The 18,566-nt window shown below is 36.7% G+C and overlaps 1 protein-coding gene across 1 annotated transcript in view; it reads right to left on the bottom strand.

The window, feature by feature from the left end:
* The window catches only part of LOC145996697 (uncharacterized), a 38,382-nt gene that overhangs the window by 16,605 nt on the left and 3,211 nt on the right, over positions 1 to 18,566 (bottom strand). Inside the window, exon 2 of the mRNA XM_083133215.1 lies at positions 3,116 to 3,506. Within this exon, the coding sequence (XP_082989341.1) occupies positions 3,116 to 3,506 (391 nt within the window). The remainder of the gene's footprint in view (positions 1 to 3,115; positions 3,507 to 18,566) is intronic.

Consider the following 18,566-nt stretch of genomic DNA (forward strand, 5'->3'; position numbering starts at 1 on the left):
ATACCTTATGCAGGTCTCAAATCTCTTAAAACTATTGACAGTCTTTTAACCAAAAAGCAGCGCAAGAAAAAAAGCTCTTGTCTTGCAAAGGGCCATGGTATGAAATTGTTGCTTAGTACCCCCCAATTAAAAAAATTACAGCAATCAAGGAAAAAATCACATGTGGGGGGTTTCATATTTACTATCCCGGCCATCTTAGCAGCTCTCGGGCTGTTGGGAGCTTGGCCGGGGGATCAGCCGCCATAGCAAAAACAGTAATAGATGCCAAGAAGAATAGGGCAGAATTAGATGAGCAGAGGCGCCATAACCTGGCCATGGAGAAAAAAGGCAAAGGTGTTAAGAGAGCCATGAGTAAGTTTAAAAAAAACAAGAGCCGCTTACAAACCAAGATATTGAAGCTTTAATCAAGCCACTGGGCATCAAACATTTTAGAGGTGTGTACATGTCTGATTCTTTGCCAGAACAACCACTCAACAAAGAGTGTGGCATTGTTAATTTGGATGAGTACAAAAATCAGGGCACTCACTGGATCTGTTATCTTAAATATTTAAACAATAAGGCATTTGTGTTTGATTCATTTGGAGGTGTTCCACCTGAAAATTTAGTAAAATATCTAAATTCAGCTAATCTTTATTACAATAATGCCCGTGTTCAAAACTTCAAAGATGTTAATTGCGGACATTTGTGTTTATCTGTTCTCAGATATATGTCTCAAATAAATAAACCATCAATTGAAAATTTTCAAAAGGCCTTGTGGTATTTGAAACATCATGGGGGTATTCCATCTCACCAGCCAAAATTCAATATTGAAACTCAAATTGCATGATGACATAGTGTATCCCAAAACAATAGCTCTCAGAGCATTTTACGGCATGTACTTGATACCTAATATTACACACCACAACAATACAATTGCAGTAGGGGATCAAAAAATTGTCATCACTCCAGGGCAGTATAATCTATCCACTCTAAATGCTCAATTACCCAGAGGTGTAGTGTTAAGTCAAAATTCTGTCACTCACAGAGTAGAGATTGTATCTGCTACAGAAACAGTGGATCTGGGTACTATAGGAGAGCTGTTAGGATTTGAGAACAACACAAAACTTGAAGCAGGCATCAAACACACTGCTATGAATATACCTAAATTCTTAGCCATAGAGACTCTGAATATTCACTGTAATGTGGCCGAGGGTATGATTACCAAATCAAATGGCATAGGCACTCACAAACAAACCGGCATCATTGCAACATTCAAACCTAATTCCGAATTCATGGAGCCAATCATCTACAATCCATCCCCAACATTATATTTTCCTGTGTGCCATAATAGAATAGATTATATTGAATTGATGGTCACTAATGAAAAAGAAGAATTAGTTGATTTTGCTGGAGCCACAACAACTGCTATCATAGAGATTAACATTTAAATAAAAATACATACAATGGAAAATATTGAGAGTTATGAGCTACAATCATTCCCTCCAAACAGGAGGACATTTGCAAATTTAAATCAACCCAACACAGAGATTGAGGTTGATCTTGATGTAGGGGATGGCTTTATACACCCCCACAGAGCAGATCTATACATCAAATTTGATGTTGTAAAGCTCGATGGAACAGATTACCCGGCAAATTCAAATATAAGATTGGTGGATAATTTTGTGCCGCATCTGTTCTCTGAAATTGAGATCAGAAAGCATGGCGTTGTTATAAACAGAATAGATTATCCCGGCATTACCTCCACGGCTTTGGCCACACTAAAATTATCCAAAACCGAAGCTTCTTACTACAAAATAGGTGGATTTGAGGCTGGTGATAAAATATTATCTAAGAACCACACTGTGCTGTTCCCGATGCGCCTGTTGCCAGGATTCTTCTCGGATTACAAAGAAATTATGTGGAAGGGTGGGTTAAGAATTACATTTAGAAGAGCTGCAAATGATAATAATGCTTTGATGAGGTACAGCACATTAAACCCTACGGGGGAAGCTATGCCTAATACTCTACCTGATGCAGGCAAATGCATTATTCAGACTATGGAGCTAAGAATCCCCGTTGTTGAATATGAGGCCAGTTACGCTCTTAAATACAAAGCAGATATCCTAAAAAATCCACAGGTTCCTCTGCAATTTTATACATATCAATGCGTACAGAAGCCTGCCTCTGGTACTTATTATGAGTTTGATGCCACAAATTCATTCTCCAGTATTCAATTTGACATGCCTGATTTTGTGGTGGTACTGTTTCAGACTGGGAGACACAACAATCAGGAAAAAAATTCAAGTAGATTTGATAACTGCAACATCAAGAACATTTATCTTAAAAATGGCAGAAATGAGGTCTTTCCTAGAGAAAATTACAATTTAGACATGTCCAAGGATGATTTCCTCAAATTATATGAGGCTTTTTCGGCTTTCAAAAGGGTCACTACTGGCAGTACTGATATGTATTACTCACCAGATGAATTCAAAACACGGAGACCCATGTTTGTAATCAACACTTCAAAAAGAAAACAAGTTGTAGTGAACGACAGGACAAACATTAAAATTATCTGTGAATTCCACGAGGCATTACCCGATGACACCATTTGTAGTGTCATTCTCATAGGTGAAAAATCATATGTTTATGATGTAAGAAATGAGAGAGTCACGGAGCAATTCTAGAAGAATTACATTGTTTTAATATTAGATATGTAAATTGAACCTGGTATCCAAGAACTTAAACCAGAAATAAATATGTATGTGTGTATGTGTGTGTGTGTATATATGTGTGTGTGTGTGTGTATGTGTGTGGATGGCCAGTTTTAAGTGTGGCCACAAGAGGGGCATATTTTTAACAAATTTATGGATAACAATCTCACAGAAGTGCCTTTTGTAAGTATAAACAAATCAATCTGAGAGGGTCATACTTTCTGAGGAAATTCCCGAGGGCATTTTCACAAAAATCTTAGATTAGACAAGATTCCACACTTGAACAAAAAGCTCATATGCTCATGTTAAGCTTGTTTTAAGTATAGCAAATCTGCTTGAGGAGGGGTTCATACTTTCTCGGGTTTATAGTACCGTAAATACAACTACTTATCTGGAACCATTTCACTTTCTCGAAACAAATTTACATCAGGTGAAAGTCTCTCCTTAACATATACTTCCTCCATGTGAGCATCACAAGCACCCATGCACGAGTCTTCAATCTTAACTTCCACCTTAGCATCATTGACAAGTGATGCACCACAACTGTAGGTTCTCTCTTCAAATTCCCTTTTCATTCCTTTTGGGATTCTGTCACTGTCAAAATCCACGAGTGGATCTGTTGAGTCCTCAGTTTCTGCATGGAAAACACTCTTCTTATCATCAATCAGATCAAAATCCTTCTTTTCTTCTACAGAACACATTTCAGGTGTGGAGCCCTTTGCTACTTCTGACACTGTTGATAGGATGGTGGCATCTTTCCCAACAGTGTCCTCATATGATCCATCTGAGCTTGTGGTGTGGTTGCTTACACTCAACCTGTAAATGTCATAACACATGAAAACACTTTTAACAATAACAAATACCAGTGCAATATTCTACAAATTTGATCCAGTTTACCGCAACAATTCTTATTTATTGTATGTTTCTATTACACACCCCATCTAGATTAGTTAAATTTAAAAGAAATAAAACACCAGTGCAGTTATGCACAAAAAAACAAAAACAGAAGTCTGGCAACTTCAAATTTTCTATATTTTTCATATCTTCATTTTCTAAAATTGGACCAAGATTTTCCTGCAATAAGGGAAATTTCTCTTCATGTAGCAACACTGCCTCTGCCAAGCAGGTACAGAAAGCAGGAAGAAACAAGCAGTGTTCTCCCGCCAATATTTGCAATGGTGGAAATGGTCATGCAGACTGCATTTTCTCTTTAAGTAGCCACTCGATTTTTCCTCAGCTCCCTTACCCTCCCTGCATACAACTGGGGAGGAAACCCCATCATCAGAAGGGTGCAATGCAGAATGGTTGGTGGCATACATACACTAGTCTGTAAGGTTTAAATACACAGATAATCCAGAATATTGCCACGTCCATTTGGTGCAAAGGTACTTAAATCTTAATTTTAAACCTCAGCTAGAATATCTACAGAGTAGGGTTCTTGTAGACAACGAAAGCAGACAGGATGCCTTCCAATGGAGACGTTTAAAAGTATACATGCAAATTGAATGTTTACATGATATGATACATTCTTCTATATTTCTTATTTACAGGTAATTTTCATCTCAATATGTTTTTTATTATTTCTTTTCTTCAATTTGTATATTCTTCTATTTAGACTTTCTTCTTAATGGACAGATCTGGATCTGGACTTCCTCCTTAATGGACGTTCTGGATCTGGACTTCCTTCTTAATGGCTGGTCTGGATCTGGACTTCCTTCTTAATGGACATTCTGGATCTGGACTTCCTTCTTAATGGACGTTCTGGATCTGGACTTCCTTCTAAATGGGTGATCTGGATCTGGACTTCCTTCTTAATGGACGATCTGGATCTGGACTTCCATCTTAATGGAATATTCTGGACCTGTACTTCCTTCTTAATGGATATTCTGGATCTGGACTTCCTTCTTAATGGATATTCTGGATCTGGACTTCCTTCTTAAGGGAATATTCTGGATCTGGACTTCCTTCTTAATGGAATATTCTGGATCTGGACTTCCATCTTAATGGAATATTCTGGACCTGTACTTCCTTCTTAATGGAATATTCTGGATCTGGACTTCCTTCTTAATGGATGATCTGGATCTGGACTTCCTTCTTAATGGATGATCTGGATCTGGACTTCCTTCTTAATGGATCCGTTCCTCGATGATTTATGAATTCTTTCATCCTTTTTTTAACTTTTTCCTTTAAGCTTTGGGAATTATACTAATATCCTCCCTTGCGGCTGCGATTGGAAAGCGCCAACACTAACTGACACGCGCATCCAAGTAGGTGCTACGGTTGAAACGCACAACCAAAAGTGCTGTGGTGCATCAACTGGAATGCACCGCCACTGATGTAAACAAAATTTCCACTATGGGAATGGTAAATCAATCAGACAGATGCAATATCTGTTCAAAGACACAAACTTGTATCAGTGCTTTGACTTCTTTAATTTTCATATTAATTTACATATGATCACCGATTTGATTCATCAAATATATATATTAATTTATTTCTTTATATTTAATCTTTATCTTCTTATAGTAGATTTTATTGTTTTTCATCTTTCCCATTAGTTTTATTCTTATTTATATAGTTATTCGCATATAGCCTATTATGTTAATTCTTAATCTTTCACTCCTGGTGCTGCCATCTCTATTCCGCTTTTGCAGACTATTTACATTATTTGGTCCTATCGGGTACGTAACAATATCCATATAATTCAGATATCCGGATAGTACAGATCTGTACAAGAATTTGTGGAAAATCTATACAGTGAAATACGAAGATGACGAGTAAAAAATATGTGGATAGCTCGTAAAATGGATACATAATTAAACTGTCCGGATAGTGCACACTGGTGTTGAATAACATCCTTTCAAGATTCTCTTGCTCGTTCACAATGCTGATCACAACTGCCTTGATAACGAGAAAAGGCAGTGATATGGCAGGAAAGGGCGATGTGATGAGGTCGGAGGAGGATGGAAGTGGAATGGCCGAGTGTAGGAGAAGGAGAAATTTCAGACCAAGTAAGTGAGCTCTGGTAAAAAGTACCAGGCCAGATTTCATGTCCAACCTTGTATATTTCACCACATTTCATGAATTTGATAATCTTTTTATCTAATTATATGTCAAGGTGTTTACAAGTTCACAAAAACAAAATTTCCTATTTTTGACAGGTTTTCCAGAACAAATTATTATGGCATGTATGTGACATGTAAACAGGTCACTACATTTTAGTTAGAGGAAACATCTCCTTCAACATTTTTGCTAACATAAATGTTTCCAAATATTTTATAGCAGGCAGTACCTTACAGGGAAGGATTTCATGTAACATTAAATTTAGCTCTTGCGATATATAATATCTACATCTGATATTCACCGTAAGGCAATTACAGGAAAGGCACTACGAGTATGGAAATGATTTGATTATGGCATTCCTAGATATAGAAAAGGTAAGTGCTAAAGTCGTTTTCACGTTCAGAAGACACAATGGGCTCTTATGGACAATGCTTTTCTTATGGCAAAATACGAGCGCACTGTTGTGAAATTTCTGGATTTACAAATTTAGCCAGTGATCAGAACGCTACATTTTAAAAGTAGTTTCGCTACAGCTACAGCTACTTTTCCAAAATGTAGCTTCTCTACAGCTACAGCTACATTTACCAAAAAGTAGCTCGCTATGCTACTCCTGTTCGCTACTCGCTACTTCGCTACTTTTTGCGCTACTTCTGCATAAAAAAATGAAAACAACCATATGGGTATTAAAAAAATCCCCTACTACTGGTAAATAGATTCTGTTATTTATTATCATGATTCCAGTCATTCGATAATTTTGATAGCAGTGTTACTTCAGTTACTTATTTTTACTAGAGTTTTTGAGAATACCATACCTATGCAAGTGGCATATCAATTCAAATTTGATATATGAATATTGCAATTAGGGTGTTACCCAAATTAATTATTACAACTATACAAAAATAAAATTTGGTAGGATTACGTATTTATGTTCACATAACATATTTTTCTTGAGAATAAATATTTCATTTTTTATAGACTGATATGAAGTCAGCATTTTGAATGAAAAGTACCTGAACTTCCCCGATGGCTCAGTGGTAGCGTCGTCGCCTTGTAATCAAGGGGTCCCGGGTTCGATACCCGGTGGAGGCACATGGCACAGTGGTTCGGATCCCACTTTAAACCGTAGGTCCAGTCCCGATTAGCCTTACTGTGCATAAAGTGGACTTAAAACACAAACTCAAGAAAAGTACCTGGAGCCCTTTGACTACAAAATAGGACCCAGGTTCGATACCCAGCGGAGGCACATAGTGGTTAGGATCCAGACTCGATCAGCTTATCTATGCATAAAATGGACTCAAAACAAAAACTAGGAAAGATGCCAAGTTGGGAGGATGAGATCCTCCTGCTCCTCCATTCCCCTCACTGCTCATCATTCATCATTCTTCCTCGTTCTCACAATTAGCCGAAAGTGGCAGAAAGCGACTATAGATAAGAGAATAATGAAATAATCCATTCATCCTCTTTGTCATGATTGAGAGAAGTGGAAGAATAGATGAGGAGGTAAGCAGAAGAGGACAAATGGTTGGTGGACTATATCAAAGCGTTCGAAGATTAATATGGAACATTGATGTACCTATGAAATGCAAGAAGGTAATATATAACACATACTATGTGCCAATAATTACGTATGGAGCAGAGACTCGGACAATGACAGAGAGAGACAAAGAAAAAATGCAGGCAGTAGGGATTAAATTTTTAAGGAGTCTTTTTGAGGAAGACTAGAAGGGACAGAATAAGAAATGAGGAGATCCGACAGACAGTGGGTGTAGTGAAGCTTCAGGACAGAATAGATCAGGCACAGATGAGATGGTTCGGACACATGAAGAGGATGGATGCAGAAAGACTACAAGTAAGAGCTTACAATGTACAAGGAGTGGGAATAAGGCCAAGGGGGAGACCAAGATGTCGGTGGAAAGAGCAAATAGTGGAGAGTGTTAGGAGAAGAGGACAAGATTGGAACACCTTGGAAAGAGAGGAGTTGTGAAAGACCACGAAAAAATGGAGAGGCTTGACTTCTATGCCGACCCAGCCAGAGGCAGGAAACGGCAAATGATGATGATGTCATGATTAGCAAAAGTTACAGAAAAGTGACGCAAAAGTATATTAACTAAAGAAAATTGTCGTTTCTGCAAGAAAGTCAATAACTCGTACATACTTTTTGCAATATGATAAAATTATTGAGGAAAGTGTCGTGTAAACCTGAGTGTTCTAAACGTATTGTAATTTTAAAATTTGTGAACAAGTACTATCGCGAAAATAATTGTAATTTCTTGCTGGTGAGATCCTATATACTGACGATGATCAATGCTGTTAATGTACTGAGCCATTTATTGCTGGCACTATTCCCTTGTCAGTGCAGTGGAGAATCCATCGGCCGTTTTTGCACTGCAAGTTGTGTCTTACACAGCAATTAATGACATTTTGGTGTCTCTTAAACCATGAATATCCACAGGATTTGTTCTGGGGGTGACGCAAATGAGGCACTTTTTTCCAGTGGTGCAGCAAACGAGGCCTGTTTCTCCCAAAATAATGATGCAGCTAAAAAAAACGTAGCTGTTAGCAGGAATATATTCATATATGTCAGTTAGTTATCTGGATATCTGAATTATTCATATACTAATAAAATAAATTACGCAGATATCTATAATCTATAATCTAGATAATCTGTATCTCCATGTAATAGACTGTCTTTATGAACCTCCTGCAAAATTAAGGGTTACTGTCGATTTTTCTGATGCTGCTGCCACATTCAAAATTCACCTCAAAATGCTGAGAAAAAATGTAGCTGTAGCGAAATTTTCACTAAAACTACAGGAATTTTGTAGCTTCGCTACCCCTACAACTACAATTTTCAAAATGTAGTGTCGCTACAGCTACCGCTACAAATTTTGTAGCTAGCTACAGTAGCGATGCTACAAGAAGCTCGCTACTTCTGACCACTGAATTTAGCTTAAGTAAAAACGGTACCTGCAGTTTTGCAGGAAATTTTGTAGAGAATACGATGGTGAACACAAAAAACTGGTAACTTGCTTACATAATTTTAGATAAATTAAAAACGCAAATTTTCTGTGAAAACAAAATTTTTACATTGTTTTCATTCCTAACGTTGAAACATGCCATAAAATTGAAGCATTCATTATTAAAAAAATTGACACTGTTTTTTAATTGTCATAGGTGATGGTGGTGCTCAGAATTTATCAATACTTTAAAGCATATTTGCATTAAAAAATATTCAAATAAAGTATGTGGAAATTTTTTATATTCGTGCAGTAGAAAATGTCGTCGCTGGCCATTTTTTGTTCTGTAATTCCAAGTAAAAATTTCCAGCGACAAAGTTGTGGAGAAAATAATGAAATTATTTTTTATAACCACTCAAAGGTTCCCAGAAATATTACTTCCATGCATTTGGAGTTTCTTTTTAACCCGAACCACGCGCGAAGTAAGGAGACGTTGTCTGGCCATCTTGAGCTGACTCACCGCAGCATTCCGGCTAATCACCACCAATTTTTCGAGTTGTTATTTTATTTCCATTCAGTAAAAATATTAACTTCATGCAGTTTGTTATAATAGAATTGAAATTACTTAAATTTAATAATTGACAATTATTTCCAATGCTGCTGTTGTGAGCAACATTAGTGCTGTCGCAAATACACGTTGTTTTTGTTTACATTACTGTCGACATTAATACTGAAATGAAGATCACCTTTTAGTTTCCAACATACACATAAATTCATAGACACCATATTAACCTTTGAAAGGCTTTCCAACACGTGACAAAATATGGGGCTTCAAGATAGAAATATGACATGCCTTGCGTCATTGACGTCTTATCAGTTCAAGTGGGCCATAACTCACTTGTTTGTTTGGGTTGCAACTTGAATCTAACCCATGTGCCAGGTTCCCCTTACTTGAGTGAGAGATCTGCTTTCTTCTGTTTAGACTTTTTCCCTCTCTCGGAAAAGTGTTTTCAGTTGTGTGAGCGCTCAGTGATTTTTACTTTTTAAGTGATTTCTGAAGTGTCATATTTGTGCATTACACTCGCGCATGTAGTGATCGCAATAGATCATAGTAAAAAGGGTAACTGTAACGTTCACAGTATAATATTAATAATTACATATAATTATCATTATATATACAAAATATGTAACACCTTCATTGTGAAGGAAGGTCATCATTTCCCGGCGACATGAGCTAGTGCTGTATTGGCAACACTGTGCGGTTTCTCCATAAGCGCCATTGTGTCTTCTGAACGTGAAAACGACTCTAGCATGAACCAAACAAAGATTTGGAAGGCTCTAAGAGAGAAAGGAGTTGAGGAAGAGAGAGTGTGTAGTGTGCAGAGCACATACAAGGCTAACCAGCACTCTGTGAAGAAGCCAGTGGGACGAACATAGTGGTTCAGTTTAAGTAATGGCCTAACAGGGAAGTGCTCTTTCCCCACTGCTCTTCATAATTACAATGGATGCAATTAATGAGGAGGTGGGGAAGAATATAGGAGAGGAAGAGATGAAGGCCCTATTGTTAGTTGATGACTTATACTCTGTCCCAGCCAACTGTAAAGCAGGATTGCGCATAGCAGCAGAGGAGGAGGAGGAAAATCGAGTGGTGAAAGCCCAGTGTTGCCAACTGTATGGTCCTGACTTTACATGTATGGAAATTTCATGGCATGTACGGATGTACGGCCATACCTTAGTCTGTACGCCAAATGTACGGCTTGTCAAATTTTGCACTTACTGTTGTATCCCTAATATTTCCCTAAGAAATTCTTAAATCAAGCGTACGAACCTGGAGACAATAATACGGTCCGTTTGCCATGTGCATACAGTATTATCATTTTCAAAAGTTTCCAACGCTGACAGATCGAACCAAAAAAAGGGGAACTCCAGTCGTCCATTACACAATCCCGTTTCTCTCACTGTTCACTGGTGGAGTCACGTCGTGACACTACGTGCGCAGAGACTTGTTCTCGTTCACCTGATCTACAGTTAGCTGGCACAGGGTTTAGTAATATGGGGAAACATCAAAGAAGTACAGAGACAGCTTGATAGTTAGAATGAGGAAATCAGAAGAGCAGGATGAAAATCAGTGCAGAAAAGAGTGAGTTACTAATAACAAGAAGAAACAGACCCAGAAATGAACCAAGATTAAAGATGCACACGGAAGAGTTGAGGGTAGTGGAGGGCTTCAAATATCTAGGAAGCATAATTAAGAGAAGTGGAATAATAGACGAGGAGGTAAACAGAAGAGGACAAATGGGTGGTGGACTCTATCAAAATGCTCAAAGATTAATATGGAACAGGGATGTATGAAATGCAAGAAGGTAATATATAATACATACTATGTACCAATGATTATATATGGAGCAGAGACTTGGACAATGACAAAGAGAGAGAACAGAAAGATGCAGGCAGTGGAGATGAAATGTTTAAGGAGTATTTTTGGAAGACTAGAAGGGATAGAATAAGGAATGAGGAGATCCGACAGACAGTGGGTGTGGTGAAGCTTCAGGACAGGATAGATCAGGCACAGATGAGATGGTTCGGACAAATGAAGAGTGCACAGTGCACAAAGAGAGTGGGAGTAAAGCCAAAGGGAAGCCCAAGATATCACTGGAAAGAGCAGATAGTGCAGAGTGTTAGGAGAAGAGGACACAGTCGAAAGAGAAGAATGGTGGAAGACCAGAAGAAAATGGAGAGCCTTGATTTCTATCTCGACCCAGCCAGAGGAAGGAAATGGCGAAGTATGATGATAAATATATACAGCACCAATGGCACATAGAGTTACACCGTCTATGGTTAGTGCACAGTGTTTACAATTGAAACAATTAAATTATTATTCCCTATGTGTACTGTATATGCTGTAAAGCATATTTAAGCTGTGCCATTGATTTGTTTTGATTTGATTTAGTTTATTTTACTTCGCATTTTGTACCTCTTGGCTAATTTGCGAAGATAGGGATGAGTGATGAAATGATGTAATTGATGAATGGACATTCACAAACAACCAAGCCCGACCGGGATTCAAACCCGGGACCCTTGGCGTCGCAGCGCGATGTGCTAACCACTCGGCCACAGGGTTGGGCCCATTGATTTGTAACTAATACTTTATGTAGGAAATATTACTCCTATCTGATGAATAGTCATTGACTTTAAAAATGTAAAGTGAAACGTTGCTTACATCTCATCTAGCCAGCATTACATCTGCACTCATGACCTAGAGCATGATTTTGATTTGTTATGCTACGGAAATAGAACAGATTATATCCATGAGACATGCTATGAAATATGCCACAGCATCTGAAATGATATAAGATTTTTCACTTATATCATTTTTTCTTTGGTTCTTACTAAAGGAAGTTTTATTCTGCCGTCGAACAATGTCAACGACACAAAAGGAGACTAGCAGTGATTTTTTATAATTAAGTATCTAAGTATTCATACACCACAAAATACAGTATTAATATTTATTAAAGGCCCAGGCACCTGACGTCTGTGGTTTACAAACGATTCCGGAATACACAGATTAGTCAGCTTCCGGTGTGAATTTGTTGAGATATACCAAACTTAGTTCTTAGACGTTATTTCACAGAGTACTTACGTCTTCGATGTAACTACTTCGGTATTTACTTCACTTGGCGATAAACACGCTGAAAAACACTAACGTTGAACACTTAGGGGGAGTTGGGGGGGGGGGGGGGAAGCACAAATCTTGCTGATACCGAGTTCGACGTCTTCAATCTTCTAATCCTCCTGTCGTTGGTTCATAATAAACATGTAGCCTCTCTTTTTTAGTAACCTTTTCTCAGGTTCTGGTAGAGATACTGCACAGACACTATCTCTCTTTCCGGCTGAGATCATGACCGTTAGTTCACTTACAGTTTGTTCTTTAGACACTATCTCTATTTCCGGCTGAAATCATGGCCATTAGTTCACTTACAGTTTGTCCTTTGGCCCGCGAAACCCATAACCAACGTAACACGGATCCTAACCGTATCAATACTTGACTCGGACTGTCTTCTCTGCAACGCACATCAACCATTCGCTAGAAAAGATGTTAGCTTATCTTGCCGCCCTTTTCTCGCCAGCGAGGGCGGGTCAACTTTTATAAGGGGTGCGTTAAGATCGGTTACAACAGCCCCCTCCTCCAAAAAGTTATTATATGGACATTTATGAGAGATAATAACTTAATAACCATTAAAATTTTAAACGACACCTTCAATTATTAGACGACCCTCGTTCATACAAATTTTCACCATTAGTATTATTACTTCAATTATTAAATGTTAAAATTAATTACCAATCAAAGAGAGTTACAAAAGAATGTTGTTTTTTTCAAAGTTCGAACCATATTAATTTTTATAAAACATCTTTAGAGATTAAATTGTTTCTCTTGTTTCTTGACTCCTTCAATACTGAAGTTGGCATTATGGCGCCAATCTACAGCGAAACTTGCAAATCAAACATTTTTCCACTCCCAACTTAAACATCTTGCATATTAATCCAATTATTCAATCAAGTACAGATCATATATATATCAATATAATTACGTAGACACTAGTATGCTTACACAAATTTAGAATACATTATCAAACAATATTTATCAATAGCAGCTTTTCTTTAGCATCAGGATAATACTTAATGAATTGTTGCTGTAGATTGCTATTACATAAAATCAATAATTTTTGAGTGTTCTGTTTATCTTAAATATATCACCTTTGCTTGAACCAGTTTTGTTTCATAAATTATTCAAATAATATTTTCTTTTCATATATTTAACATTCTAGTATTTTCTCTTGTTTCATATTACATAATCCTTTCAACAATTTTCAGACTGTTCTTCAACCCTTCATCGGTTGTTCAATTTATTTTACATATAACTCTTTTTCAATGCTATTTTAATTTTACTGCACCCTTACTTTATCACATTAACATCCTCTTTTACTTTTTATAACTTTGTTAAATATACCAACTTTTCTTTTTTATAACACTCATAACCTGAAATAAACACTTGAGCGAGCTTCGATAGAATTGTTCCAAAAATAACTTTATTGCTTTTATCTTTAAAAAATATCACCTTACTTGATCAAAATAATCTTAACAGTATATATATTGTTGTTAACTGTTGTTAACAGTATAACAGTATAATCTCAATCTTGCTTTTGCAATAACTTTACTTTCCTTTCTCTTATACAAAGTATCATCAAGCCCACATCACTAATTTTGGTAAATTTCCAATTTCTTTACGATTCACCACTTAATAGCATGTATCTTCTATGACTAGTAACAGAATCTTGAACATTCACATTTACATCACATCAGCATGTACTTTAATACATAACTGTAATAATTTCCGGTCCATCTTCGACCTTACTTTAAACAACTATTTTCCGGTTCGCCTTCGACCTTATTTTCAACTTTTGTGCATCTCTCGCACTTTCGTTTTCTCTTAATTCACACTGACTTTTTATCATCTGTATGCCCAAGAACTCTCGTTACTTCTTTCTTCTATTAATGCTATTTATCTTTCCATTAACACTAGAACTTCCCAAGTGTATCTCCTTTGAGCGTAAATGTTCGATCTTCTTTCTCATTCGTTCTTCACTCTATCTGTGCATAATCATAGATAACTTAGAGGTTTACTTACATTTTTAAATCTTACTCTTCGCATTTTTTTTAAATGAAATATTAAATTTCAAAACTACTTTAACATTTTCATAATATACCCACTCGCTCAAATGTCTATTGAGATTAATAGCAACCAGTGATTCTACGAAAAGTATGAGTGACAGAACAGTTTCTCATTGAACCATAACTAGTTCAAACAACTATCAAAGAATATATATATATACACACACATATATTTACAGTTTACATTATACTTGACTCTTGATAACATTTACACATTTTTAGTAGCTTATTTCCATTAACAGCTTTTCATACACATAATATAACAATCACAAATTTATGTTAGACATTTAGAGCTTGTTGTTCTTTCAACTTACTCAAATAAAATTCCTCTGTCCTTTCTTTTTCTAAGCCGAACTTTTTCTTCTTCCTCTTCTTCCAACTTTCTTCAAGTAGAGAAACTAATTTCTTCTTTCTCTTCTTCCAGTCTAGCTTCTGTCGGGGCTTCGCATCATGCTCAACATCTTCATAAAATACATACACTCCTTGCTTTTTCTGTTTCACCTTCTTCTTACTTTTCTCCGGCAACGTAGTGTCTGAATCTGATTCATCTGTGTTGGCATTCTTAGATCTTTCGCAAACTTTCTCCATTACTTTCTCCGACGTTTCTTCAGTTTTATCTAAATTCTTCGCCCTCTTCAATTTCTTTCGATTCAGTTTTTTCAGTTTTTCTACAAAACCATATCTAAGTCTTGCTCTATTTTTCTTCCTCTTATTGATCATAATCATTTCCTGAAATGTTCTGTCTGAAGTTACACATCCTTTCAAGTTGGACAACAGATCATCATTTTTCGCATTCGTTTCTCTAGGAATACCTTCATTTCCATCTTTTATCAGCTCGTTATTTCGCTGCATCTCAATGGGTAATACATCCTCAACTTTATTCAGTTTTGTTTCTAATACACTCACTTGTTTGTGTTGAATCTTCACTGGACTTTCAAAAACCTCCTCTTTAAATTCTGAACTTGTCTTTGGTTCTTCATGCATAATCTGACAAGAATGCTTATGATCATGTAAACTACATAACTCTTCCAATTTAGATACTTTAATTTCTAACTTATCCAATCTATCTTCTAGCCGTACGCTCATTTCTTGCATGGTTCGTTTACTTAACTCCACATTCTGATACAACATGTCAAATTTATTATTCTGCTCTTGCCTATTCTTCTCCATAGTATGACACAAGATATCCAATTTCCTATCCTGTTCTTGCTTACTCTGCTTCATAAATAACAAAAGTGTCGTGAGGTTAACATTCTCTTCATTTTCTTCTACTTTTAGTTCAATTGAAGTTTCATTGTCAGCGCGACTCTTACATTGTTCACAGCAAAAATCAGCCTGATCATCTTTGAATTGATATTTGTTCATTCCCACACAATCTCTGTGGAACATTTGTTTACAGGCTGAACAAACAATTCCGCCGTTCGAAATCCTCAACTTGCCGCAACAAGGACCTTTCCATATCGTTCGAACCATGTTCGCACCACTGACTTACTTTTCGCTAGCTCGCTAATCCCTTAATCCCTTACAGCTGCAGCGAGAGGGAGAGAAAAAAAAAGAACTTGCTCTTCCGATCAAACAGTACAGCTTTTCTTCCATTTTCTTACGTAGAACACCAATATTTTACACACAAATAATCCAATATCAACATGATTTCTTAAATTTAACATAGTATCTCAACAAATAACCAGAAGGATTTCCCGGGTACAAGGCACCGTATATTGTTTTTTCTTTGGTTTTGCTTTTATTAGAGCAATGTGTATTCTGCCGTCGAACAACGTCAACGACACAAAAGGAGACTAGCAGTGATTTTTTATAATTAAGTATCTAAGTATTCATACACCACAAAATACAGTATTAATATTTATTAAAGGCCCAGGCACCTGACGTCTGTGGTTTACAAACGATTCCGGAATACACAGATTAGTCAGCTTCCGGTGTGAATTTGTTGAGATATACCAAACTTAGTTCTTAGACGTTATTTCACAGAGTACTTACGTCTTCGATGTAACTACTTCGGTATTTACTTCACTTGGCGATAAACACGCTGAAAAACACTAACGTTGAACACTTAGGGGGAGTTGGGGGGGGGGGGAGCACAAATCTTGCTGATACCGAGTTCGACGTCTTCAATCTTCTAATCCTCCTGTCGTTGGTTCATAATAAACATGTAGCCTATCTTCTTTAGTAACCTTTTCTCAGGTTCTGGTAGAGATACTGCACAGACACTATCTCTCTTTCCGGCTGAGATCATGACCGTTAGTTCACTTACAGTTTGTTCTTTAGACACTATCTCTATTTCCGGCTGAGATCATGGCCATTAGTTCACTTACAGTTTGTCCTTTGGCCCGCGAAACCCTTAACCAAAGTAACACGGATCGTAACCGTATCAATACTTGACTCGGACTGTCTTCTCTGCAACGCACATCAACCATTCGCTAGAAAAGACGTTAGCTTATCTTGCCGCCCTTTTCTCGCCAGCGAGGGCGGGTCAACTTTTATAAGGGGTGTGTTAAGATCGGTTACACACTTTACATAGTAGCATTTTGGACATGGCATAAATGTTAAGATATATGCTTTCGTCTAAACTGTGCATTAAAATTCCACTTAACCAAGTTGAAAGGAAAACCACACGGAAATTGACTGATGATAGCATCAGAAGTGAACATTTACATAATAATCCCCATAGTAAAATTTCTGTTAATCCTAATATTAACCAAGCACAATCAAAAATTGCAACAAGAAAGTGGTAAATGCCAAAAGGCACTTACTGTAGCAGATTTACGCTTGAAAAATTGTTTAAAGTATGACATCTTTTCTGAAAGAAATTAATATGGAATTTATACTGTAACTGCCAGTAATACCCAGAACATCAAACTGAAGTATTAAAAATTTCTTGCTTGTCTTTATTTTCCCTGTTCAACAATCCTTTAAATGCACTTGATCATAATATCATCACTACGAAAAGGTTGATTTTTTAGAAACAGTAAATTTCCCTGACATTTCAAGAAGTAGTAAATTCCCTCACTTTTCCAGGATTTCCAGACTTGTAGTTCACCCTGTATGGTGGAAAACTTAAAAGATAGGATATACGCTGGTTACAAAGACCTGTATCAAGATTTTATACAAATACAAATGTTGACTTGGGTTTACATTAAAAGTATTCGAACTACACTACTCAAATGAGAAATGACATATAAGAAGGTTGAATAAAACATAGCAAAGTACATAATTGGTCCCAAGGCAAAATATGTATATTCTTTAGAAAATAGCATTTACATGAAAATATTTACTACACGCATTAGCAGATAGTAACGGTTTCTTTACATGCTCCAAACAAAAGAGAACATTTTAGGTTATGAGTTATCCCACAAAAATCACAAGAAAACTGTTGAAGTTATACGAGTTCTTCTTCATGAATTAGGAGATCATATGTTTTCCACAACTGTATGGTTAATGACCTGAATGAATTCTTTTGAGTTTTGTAAGATCACATTTCTGAATAAATGGTTCTCGACAAAGGTTACATCTAAATGGACGAATCCTTTAATGTTCCTTTTCATATTTAAAAAGTACTTTTTCTTTCATCAAGATATTCCACAAGTTTTGCAACAATATGGGTAATGATCTCCCTAGTGTGTCCTTTCATGAATCGTAAGGTGATCTTTTTCAGGAAATGATTTTTCACAAGGACCGCAAGAAAATAGGCGAATACCGGTGTGCACTTTTTCATGTTTTCGAAGATCATGTTTTCTCTTAAATGATTCTCCACAAGTTTTGCAACTGTAGGGGTGATCTTCTGAATGAATTATTTCATGGCTTCTAAGAGCACACGCTTGAGTGAATGACTTCCCACAAAGACTGCAAGAAAATGGTTGAACACCTGTGTGTATTCTTTTATGTTCTGTAAGGTGAATATTTTGCTTAAATGACTTTCCACAGGTGTCACAAATGTAAAAGCGAGCTCTTGAATGCACTGTCTCATGCTTAGAAACATCATTTTTGTTTGCAAATGACTTTCCACAAAGACTACAGCAAAATGCATGCACTCCTATGGGTAATTGTATATGTCTTGCAAGATCACTTTTTCTCTTAAATGAATTTCCACAAATATTGCAACTGTAGGGGC

Source organism: Lepisma saccharinum, chromosome 13, assembly GCF_977018435.1.
Source record: "Lepisma saccharinum chromosome 13, izLepSacc3.1, whole genome shotgun sequence".
In the NCBI taxonomy this organism is placed as follows: Eukaryota; Metazoa; Arthropoda; class Insecta; order Zygentoma; family Lepismatidae; genus Lepisma; species Lepisma saccharinum.